Source organism: Monodon monoceros, unplaced genomic scaffold (assembly GCF_005190385.1).
Source record: "Monodon monoceros isolate NGI ecotype Baffin Bay Population unplaced genomic scaffold, NGI_Narwhal_1 Super_Scaffold_9, whole genome shotgun sequence".
In the NCBI taxonomy this organism is placed as follows: Eukaryota; Metazoa; Chordata; class Mammalia; order Artiodactyla; family Monodontidae; genus Monodon; species Monodon monoceros.
The window spans coordinates 25,345,446-25,355,695 of NW_021703786.1; the positions used below are offsets into that span (position 1 = coordinate 25,345,446).

Sequence of the window (10,250 nt, forward strand, 5' to 3'; positions counted from 1 at the left end):
TCTTCTCTTGTTGCGGAGCACGGGCTCTAGGTGTGCGGGCTTCAGTAGTTGTGGCTCATGGGCTCAGCAGTTGTGGCTCACGGGCTCTAGAGTGCAGGCTCAGTAGTTGTGGCGCACAGGCTTAGTTGCTCCACGGTATGTGGGATCTTCCCAGACCAGGGATTGAACCCATGTCCCCTGCATTGGCAGGCAGATTCTTAACCACTGCACCACCAGGGAAGTCCCGATTCCACACACTTAATCCCCAAAGACAACTTGGTCACACTTGCCACAATGGTAGCAGATTCAAAGCAGTAATCAAAATGTGTACCCTCAGAGATCTGACTCCACCTGGCAGTGGAGGACAAAAGAATATGGGCAGTGTAAGAAGATAAGCAGTAGTTATGGCCATGTGACCATGTGACCAGCTGCAGAAAAGAGAACTATAATAATTTCATCCTCATTTTTACACAAATATATTTGTGTACATATGAACCGATTTTTTTTCTCTTCTCTTCTCTCTCTCACTCACCGTCTATCATAATATGTGTTGATAGTGGTTATCTTTCTACGTCGGCATGTAAGTTACAGGATACATAAGGGGGGTGTGACTCAGTTGGAAGAGGGCTGAACATCACCCAGAGATGGATAAAGGGACTTTACGTCACCTTCTGGGGAGAGGGTAGCATGTATTTTGTTGTGTGTTGTTGGTTGAATTATGTCAGGCCGACTTTGCTCTTGGCTTTACTTGGAAGTGAAGTTAGACGGACTGGGGTGGATTTGTATTGGTCAACGTAAATTGCGCAAGGCTGAACCTAGGGTCCCAGACTCCTTTCCCCGCACAGTTCTGAGTTGGTGTGGAACACAGGGGACATTTCGCCCAGGATTTGCAGCCGTGTTCTTTTTGCACCTGGAAGGGTGACGCAGCGATTGAAGTGGTGTCCTAGTGATGTCCACTTCCATCCCATGATCAAAGTTAACAACACCAGTGATGGGACCGATCAAAATGGTGCCAGCTGATGGGATGCTGTGAGGATGCAGTGTCACTTCCATGGTGCTCGAGACAGAGACGTACAGCCTGCAGCTAATTACAAGGAAACACTGGGAAAGCCAAATTGAGGGACTTTCTACCAAACAACTGATCTATATTCTTCAAAAGTATCAAGGTCATAAAGGTCAAGGAAAGACTAAGGAGTGTTCCAGAGTGAGGAAGACAGAGAGACGGGACCTCCAAAGGCAACATGTGACTCTGGACTGGACCCTTTGGCCATAAAGAACTGGAGTGGAAGTCTCAGCTATGCCAGACAAGCAAGTTGTAGAGACCTATAGTTCACAGTTGGTACTGAGCACTGGGACTGTGTGAGAGGTGCCCTCACCACAAACACAAAACCAATCGGTATGAGGAAACTTGGGGGTGCTCATGACCTTGACTATGGTGATGGTTTCACACAGGTGTTTGCATATGTCCAAACTCATCAAACTGTATACATTAAATATGCATAGTCATATATATCAATTAAACCTTGATATAGCTTTTTCTTTTTTTTTTTAAAGAACATCATTGGGACAACTTATGAAAGTTGAACGGGAGCTAAGGATCACGTGGTAGGGACGCATGGTGTTACTCTTCTGACTCTGACAGTTGTGCTATGTTGTGATGGTGTGTGTTATGTTGTGGTTGTGTCGTATGTATTGTGTGTTTTTGTGGTTGCGTAGGACAATGTCTTTATTCCAAGGAAACAGACACTAAGCTATTTAGGGGTGATGGAGTGTTAGTTTTGCAAATTACTCTCAAATGGTTCAGGGGAAAAGAATTCTTACTATCCTTGCAACTGTGAAGCTTTTATTTCAAAATAAAAATCATCTTTGGCATTTGAAAATGTGTCTGGAGTGTAGTGATGGCCTTGGCTGAGTGAAGCAAGTGCTGCTGGGTTGTGATTTGGGTGGGGGTTGATGGAGGTAGGGAGATTTTTTAAGCTGTGGGTGTTTGGGAGAACACTCCCCAGAGGGACCTCTGTGTGGTCTTGGCCATCACCCAGGGGCATCAAGCCCAGTGCTTGCAGGGACCAGTTCCAGGCCATCTGCCCCCAGCCAGCCAGGAAGGGGCATGTTCCCCACCCCAGGGTTTATTTTTAGTTTATTTTCCAAAACCCAGGATGGCGCTTCTGGCTGGCACCTTTGGGTTGTGGGTGAGGACGGTGGCCCCTTCTAAGGAGACAGGTTTCTGCGAACAAGGAAGCAGAAGCTGCACTGATGCCTGGCCCCGCCTAGTGCCCCCAGTCTTCCCTCCTCCAGCCAGCCCCCGCCCCCCCCACCACACACAAACCTGCCTGGCCACCCAGCCTGCCCCAGCCTAGGCCTATAAACCCCCCACGCCCTCGCCTCCTGTTGTACAGAGGCTGGGAGTTGGCACCACGCTGCTGAATTTCAGTGGCCTTCGGGCCCTGGTGACGGGGCAGGGAAAGATGAGTGTGAGCGAGGCAGGTGGGGGTGTGTGAGGGGCCGAGGTTAGAGAGCAAGGTGGCCAGACCCAGAGCTTCACAGGCCCATGCTGCGGCCTGCAAGTCCCTTTGTGCCTGAGCCGGCTGATCTGGGCCTGGACTGCTCCCTACCACCCAGCAGGCCCCATTGGGACAGGATGCTAGCCTCTCGCTGGTCAATGCAAGAGCCCTCCTGTGAGGGAGGCCCTCAGAATCAGTCTGGGCAGATGGGGGGACCCAGCCAAGGCCTCTTCCCTCAGCCCAGCAGGAAGGGGCTGCCCTCTGGGCCTCCCTTGGCCGAATCCTGGCTGGCCGGACCCCTGACGCCCGGGCCACCAACCTCTGGCCAGCACTGTCTCACCGCTCTTTCCTGAGCAGCAAATCTGCTGCCCCCACCCGCAGCCTTGGCCCAGACATATTGCGCCATCTGGCTGCCCCGTGCACCCCTGCAGGGATCGGGCGGGACACCATGAAGGCCCTGCACGCCTCAGGAGCCAGAGTGGTGGCTGTGAGCCATACCAATGCCGACCTGGTCAGCCTCTCCAAGGAGGTGAGGTGCAGCCCCATCATGGGCCAGGCCTGTGACCCTCCGGGATGCCTCACCAGCCTGCCAGGATGCCCCCTTTGGTCACTGGCCAATGCCTTCCCACAGGGCCCCGGGGTAGAGCCTGTGTCCGTGGACCTGGGTGACTGGGAGGCCATGGAGCAGGCGCTGTGCGACGTGGGCCCTGTGGACGTGCTGGTGAACAATGCCGCCATGGCGCTGCTGCAGCCCTTCCTGGAGACCACCAAGGAGGTCTTCGACAGCTGAGGAGTAGGAGAGGAGGTGGACTGGGGAGAGGGCTGCTGAGGAAGTGGACCGGGTGTGGCCATGGTGTGTCTGACTGTCCCCTCTCCCTCCAGGTCCTTCAGTGTGAAACTGCACTGTGTTCCAGGTGTCTCAGGTGAGCCAGTGGGAGGATGTGGCCCAGTGCAGACATGGCCCAAGCGGGGGTGCGGTGGGGTCAGGGTGCCCCCTCTCTTGGCTTACAGATTGTGTCCCGGGGCATGATCAGCCACGGAGTGCCTGGCTCCAGCGTGAATGTCTCCAGCATGGCGGCCCACGTCACCCTTCCTAACCTAGCTGCCTACAGTGAGTCCCTCTGCCCAAACTTGAGCCCCCATTCCATGCAGGAGCAGCTGGGCTCCTGGGCTGGGCCTCATGCAAAGTGGGCTGAATCCTTAAGGGTCCTCAGTGCTGCCCTTTTCCCACAGGCTCCACCGAGGGTGCAATGACCATCCTGACCAAAGCCATGGCGCTGGGGCCGCACAAGGTAGGCATGGGTGAGCTGGGGGTGCCAGGGGCCCCGGCCTGGGAAGGCACGAGGTAGGCGCAGGGTGGGGGTGAGGTGGGGGCTGGCGGGTGGTGGGCAAGGCGTCGGCTGGGGATGAAAACGGGGGTAGGGGGCGCCAGGGGGTGAGTAAGCAAGCTCAGTGGGGTCTGTGAGGGCGGGGTTTGTGCGCCGGCTGAGACCGCCCCGCCGGCCCCTCGGCCCCAGATCCGGGTGAACTCGGTAAACCCCACGGTGGTGCTTACCGCCATGGGCCAGGAAGCCTCGTCTGACCCCCAGTTCGCCCGGAAGCTGAAGGAGCGCCACCCGCTGAGGCAGTTTGCAGGTCAGCTGGGCTTCGTGTAGTGGCGGGCGCGGCTGGGGCGGCCGGGCCCAGACAGCCGGGCCAAGCCGTGCTGACCCCGCCCGCCACCCGCCGCAGAGGCGGAAGACCTGGTCAACAGCATCCTCTTCCTGCTCAGCGACCGCAGCGCCTCCACCAGCGGCTCGGGAATCTTTGTGGATGCCGGGTACCTGGCCTCCTAAGAGCGCGGTGCTCCGGGCGGCCAGAGGGATGGTGCTCGGCTCCGCCCGGCCCCGCTTCCACGCCCCACCGCCCCGCCCCCAGGCCGCCAAGGCCACCAGCCCACCACGCCCCTGGCCCCATCTACGCCCACGCCCCGACCCTCCCCGCATCTCCCACTGCCCGGCCTACTGCCCCCGCCCCGCGGCTTGGCCCCACCTCCACGCCACGCCGCGGCTCCGCCCCACCAGCCCATCCCGCATCCACACTCACGTGCCAGGAGACCCCGCCCCTGTCGTCCCCACCCACTGTGTCCTCAGCTGTGCTGGAGTGGATTTGCCTAATTAAATGGAGGCCTTTCTCCTGCAGCTAGCCGTGCCAGGGCTCTGGCTGGGCATGCCGCGAGGCTGGGGAGGGGAGGATCAGGGACTGGGGGGCACCGGTTAACCTTCGAAGAAGTAAAGAGAGGGCAGATCCGAAGCCCGCCGGATTCCACCGCTGACCCTGCCCTTGAGCTGAAGGGCCGAGATTCCTTGCAAGAAGATTCCTCATGTCCACGCCCTTACCGCAACACCCAACCTTCTCTGGGCGGAGGGCAGAGGGCAGCATGCAGCCACCTTTCCTTCCCTGAGGCTCTGGCACCGCCCTTCAGCCCAGCATGCACCCCCCCCCCGCCCCCACTACCGCCGGCCGGAGAGGGTAGAGGGTCTGAGGACCTGCGGGGAGATGCTCTGGACCATAGGCTATCCCTAGGGAAGATGGGACTGAGCGCTCAGCGCCCGGCGTGAGGGGCGGGGTGCTGGACCATTATAGCGTATCCAACCCTGAGCAACCAGCTCCGCCTTGGGGCACACCTTCCCCCACAAGACCACCCATGAGAGGGCAGCCCCAGCTGGGGAAGGTTCCACAGCTGCTGCTCTACCTACTGTCCCTGGCCTGACTCCAGACAAAACAGCCCTGCAGCTGGGGCAGCTAGAGGGTTTTGCAGGCCCTGCTGGGATTCAGCTGTGCTTACCTGGGTCAGGTTCCACATGACCCATGCCTTCTGAGTGTGGGTGTGATGAGGCCTGAGGTGGTCAGTCAGCTGGACTGGTGCAGTGTCCATCTCTGGGCAAGGGGGCAAGGTATGAGGGGCTGGGGTGGGGCCCTCCAGGCAATGGTACCACTGGGCTGAGAGAGCAAAGGGCACGTTGCAGGGATGGGGAGTGCTGAGGGCACTTCTAGCCAGCCTCAGGGCCTCCCAGAGCAAGGTTTGTGCCAAAGCAGGCTTGGCTCAGTCCAGCTGGTCCACTGAGGATCACGGGGCAAGTGAAAGGATTTGGACACCATTCTGGGGGCCAGGTAAAGACAGTGAAGGGACCTAAGCAGATGTCCCTTTCAGGAAGGACAGGCTGGGGGCTGTTCCCCACCTCCCCTTGGCTTCTGGCAGGCAGACGGCAGGGTCCAAGGTTAGCAGCAGAAGGCAGGGTTTGCCCAGTGCCTAGAGGGTGTCGGCTGCACCACAGTGCCAGATCTGGTAGGGAGGACTCACTTGGCTATCCTCCAGGGGCTTCTCAAACCTGTGCCTCCTGCTGTCCCCAGCCACCCTCTCCTCCAGACTGTCCACCTCTCTGGGCCCAAAGCCACAGTGACCCAGAGGCCCCGCAATCACCACTTCCTTACTCCTGTCCACAGAAGGTCCTCAAGGGCAGTGTTTCTAGACTTTCCCACCATGACCCACAGAACAAAGTAGCTTTTACAGGAGGAGCCAATGGCACACATGGACACGTGAGCACACATATATCTCTGACCCTAAAGCTGCAGGAAGCAATGCTTGCCCTTGCTGGCCACTGGGTACCCCATGACCCTAAGCCTATCCCTTCCCATCCTATCCAAGTTTTTAAAGTCCTGGTGGCCTTCTGTGGGTTGGTGGGGTGAGTCAGCCTTTCAACTCCCTTTGAGGCTAAAGCACACCTTTGCTGGCCTTGGCCTCTTCTTCAGGCTTATTGGGTTGTCCAAACCCTTTCCCTCTAAGCACAAGTGAGCCTGCGTGAGCTACTCCCAGGTCTGGGGGAGGGGAGCATGTGATCCTCTTTGCCAAACTTTTCTTCTCAGAAACAAAAGAAAAAAAAGTTGGGCTTCCCTGGTGGCGCAGTGGTTGAGAGTCCGCCTGCCGATACAGGGGACACAGGTTCGTGCCCCGGTCCAGGAGGATCCCACATGCCGCAGAGTGGCTGGGCCCGTGAGCCATGGCCGCTGAGCCTGCGCGTCCGGAGCCTGTGCTCCGCAATGGGAGAGGCCACAACAGTGAGAGGCCCGCGTACCGCAAAAAAAAAAAAAAAAAAGTTAACCCTGACTGAGATCTCTTTCACGTACAGCTACGTATAATTACGTATTAGTTTCACGTATTAATTACCACATCTGTTTTTTTGTAATAATCATCTTGGCAGGGGAAATATGCTAGCGGGGCCCGCTAAACCTATTTCACTCTGGTTCGAAGGGCCACAACAGGGCAGTTTGAAAAACCCCGCCCAAGAGTCCAGCGGGGACCCAGCCTGCCCCGCCCCGGCCTCGCCCACTCCTTTCGGCCAATCGCCCCCGCGGGGAAGCCTCTATTTGAATATTCCCTCCCTCCCCAGGACACCGCCCTGCAATTGGCCCGCCGCGTCCCGCCCCGCCCCGCGCCCTCCCGGACAGTCGCGCGCAGCTGGACCCAGGCACGCAGTTGGGTCTCAGCAGTGCACAGGGCGGGTTCGAGCCTCATGGAGTTGAGCCTAGCGGGGCGCCGGGCGCTCGTCACTGGGGCGGGCAAAGGTGGGCCCGGGACGGCGGCCAAAGGTGGGTCTGGGAGGGGGTGGCCGGGGAGGGGCGCCCGCACTGAGCCGCGCTCCTCGCAGGCATCGGGCGCAGCACTGTCCAGGCGCTGCACGCGGCGGGTGCACAAGTGGTGGCTGTGAGCCGGACCCAGGCCGACCTGGACAGCCTGGTCCGCGAGGTAGGCGTCGCCTTGTCCCAGCCCAGCGGGCGGCGGGCGAGGCTGAGGGCGGGCCGGGACACGCGGCCGCCGGGCGCTAGGGTTCGCCAAGGACTTTTGCACACCCTTCCCCACGCCGGGCGCACGGCCTCTGTTGGGGGCCGACGGGTTGGGAGAACGACGACTCCCCCTGGGCTTAGGAGCAGGCAGAAATGGCTGCCTTGCAGGCCCGGGGCTAGACGCGTTCGGGCGCTGGGAGGAAATAGACTGGCCGGAGGCGGGGCCAGGCTCCCGTTCCCGAAGCCCCGAGTTGCCCAGTGGCCCAGAGGCCGAGTTAACTACCCTCCACCTGCAGCAGCCTGGGATTCTGAGCCCCAAGAAGGTGACTGGCTCCTCTGGAACCCCTAACCCCTCCCCCTGTCGAACTGAAAGGCCGTGCAAACCCAGCCCTTCTCCCTCGCATGCCAGAGGCCCAGATGTACCCTTTCTTGGGCATGGATCCTCTGGTAGATGTGCCCCCTTACCACCTAATACACACAGTGCCCAGGGGTAGAGCCTGTGTGTGTGGACCTGGGTGACTGGGAGGCCACGGACCGAGCGCTGGGCGGCGTGGGCCCTGTGGACCTGCTGGTGAACAATGCTGCCGTGGCGCTGCTGCAGCCCTTCCTGGAGGTCACCAAGGAGGCGTGTGACACGTGAGCCAGGGTGGGGTGGAGGAACTCCCGGGGGGAAGGGCTGTCTCCTGCTGCAGCAGTCCCAGTCCCTGACCACGGTCTATCCATCTACTTCCAGGTCTTTTGACGTGAACCTTCGGGCTGTCATCCAGGTGTCCCAGGTGAGCTGCCTTCAGAGCCGGAGTGGGAACTGGGGGGTGACACCAGTTCTGCCTCATGCTTCCTCTGCAATTCCAGATCGTGGCCCGAGGCTTAATAGCTCGGGGAGCCCCGGGGTCCATCGTGAATGTCTCTAGCCAGGCCTCCCAGCGCGCACTGACTAACCACAGCGTCTACTGTGAGCAAGCCCCGGCTGTGCCCTGCCCCCCACCCCCCACCCCCCAGCCTGAGCAGCCAGCTCAGGCTCCACACAGGCTGTCTCTCCTCACAGGCTCCACCAAGGGTGCCTTGGACATGCTGACCAAGGTAATGGCTCTGGAGCTTGGGCCACACCAGGTGAGCCCCACTGGGATGCCTTCCCATCACCCAGCCCACGTGCCCAGAGAGCCTCAGCCCACCCAGCTGACCCCCTTCTTGTTCCAGTACAGATCCGTGTGAATGCACTCAACCCCACAGTGGTGATGACACCCATGGGCCAGGCCAACTGGAGCGACCCCCGGAAGGCCAAGACCATGCTGGATCGCATCCCACTTGGCAAGTTTGCCGGTGAGTCAGGTGGGAGCCCAGCTGGGAGTTGCATCAGTGGCTTGCTCAGGTGAGGGGTGGGAGGGAAGGATGAAGGGCAGCTCCTTTCAACCACATCCTGAACCCCACCCCGCCCACAGAGGTGGAGAACGTGGTAGACACCATCCTCTTCCTGCTGAGTGACCGCAGCAGCATGACCACGGGCTCCACTGTGCCGGTGGATGGAGGCTTCCTGGCTACCTGAGCCCCTCCACCCACACACACACATGTTCCATGCTGAGCCCACTTTTACCCCCACCCCCCTTCCCCATCCCTCCAATAAACATGATTCTTCTGCCCAGCCTGCACACTCATTCCTAGGCTGCAGTCAAGTGGCTGGAAGATGTAGCACTCAGGGCTGGGTGTGGGGATGAGTCCCAGGTAGAGGCAACCATTCAACTCACATCCTGGGCCAGTGGCAGCCTGTCCCTCCTGTGAGAGATTTTCAGGCCTGGCTAAGTCCCTGGCAGGACTGGGAGGTAGAACCTTCCAGAAGGCCAGCTCCTAATGAGGGTGGTGAATTTGACCGAGGATGGCCTTTGGCCCTGTCCGGAGGTCTGTGGTATGGAAGCAGTGGTGTGTTTAACATGAGTGTTGGTTGGCATTCCTGAAGTCCATGCATAAGACAGACGTGAACTGAGGATGCTGTGTGTTGGGACTTCATTACTTTGTTGATGACTTGAGCGACTTCTTTGCTGAATCAGATGACGGTTTTCAATTTTCATTTCCTCAACTTTGTGAGTTATTCACCACGCACTGAGCACAAGCTCCAGCTGTAGAATTTGCCAACTTCTATGGTAAAATACTCCCGCCTGTTTACTGTCCTTGAGGTGGAGCTGGGGAGAGATGTGTGTCCCCCACCTTTGTGTGGTGTCCCCACCACACAGATAGAAAAGCCTTATACCCGATAGCACAGATAATAGTAATATGTACAAAAATATTTAGGAAGTGATGTGTTTTGAGTATTTGTTAATTTCATTTTTTTTAATACAACTAATATAAGTTTATATAATTATTAACAATAGCTGTTTAAAAACTGGCTAGCAAAATTCCTGAAATTCAGCAGTCCACCCTCTACACACCATTGCGGGGGTGCAGTGTGGCTTCTCATCACACCAGAGTAGTGCCTTGTGGCCTCAGGGGTGAAGTCCTAGCTCCAGGCCAGGCCCGCCCCTCACCTCCCGCCGTTGTCTGCCCAGCGATGCCAGGCTGTTGGCCCACCTGCAACCCCTCCTGTCCTCTCCACACCACGTTTGTTCTACCTCCACGGCTGCAGGGTCCCTCTGCCTGGACGTCCTTCCTCTTGACGGTCTGTCTTCCTGAACACTCAGCTAGTGTCCCCTGGCCTTGCCCTGGGCTCCACAGGGCCCCACGGGGCTTGACTTGCAGACCATCCTGCCCCTCGCTCGCCTGGCTGTGCCCTCCCAGAGGCCTGAAGTCAGCGTGAGAAGGGCTTTCTTCATCCAGAAGGGACCAAATGCACTTGGCCCCACTTTGATCTGGGTCCTCCTTTGGAGACTGAGAGGACTCCGCAAACTTCCTCCTCTCCTCTGGCGCGCGCGTGTGTGTGTGTGTGTGTGTGTGTGTGTGTGTGTGTGTGTGTGTGTG

General features: G+C 58.6%; 2 protein-coding genes across 2 annotated transcripts; both read left to right on the forward strand.

Moving 5' to 3' along the window:
- The first annotated feature begins 2,135 nt into the window (after window positions 1-2,135).
- On the forward strand, window positions 2,136-4,315 carry LOC114889526 (carbonyl reductase [NADPH] 2-like). Its single transcript, XM_029212885.1, is given in 9 exon segments — window positions 2,136-2,168; window positions 2,376-2,463; window positions 2,687-3,009; window positions 3,112-3,265; window positions 3,363-3,403; window positions 3,492-3,591; window positions 3,714-3,772; window positions 3,998-4,115; window positions 4,212-4,315. Coding segments are annotated over 9 exon segments (1,020 nt in total).
- Window positions 4,316-6,977: 2,662 nt separating this feature from the next.
- Window positions 6,978-8,944, forward strand: LOC114888570 (L-xylulose reductase). Its single transcript, XM_029210743.1, has 8 exons — window positions 6,978-7,085; window positions 7,169-7,266; window positions 7,786-7,940; window positions 8,038-8,080; window positions 8,157-8,256; window positions 8,350-8,414; window positions 8,507-8,624; window positions 8,744-8,944. Exons 1-8 carry the CDS (start codon window positions 7,034-7,036, stop codon window positions 8,845-8,847), a joined length of 735 nt encoding a protein of 244 aa, XP_029066576.1. The 5' UTR covers window positions 6,978-7,033; the 3' UTR covers window positions 8,848-8,944.
- Window positions 8,945-10,250: the final 1,306 nt, after the last annotated feature.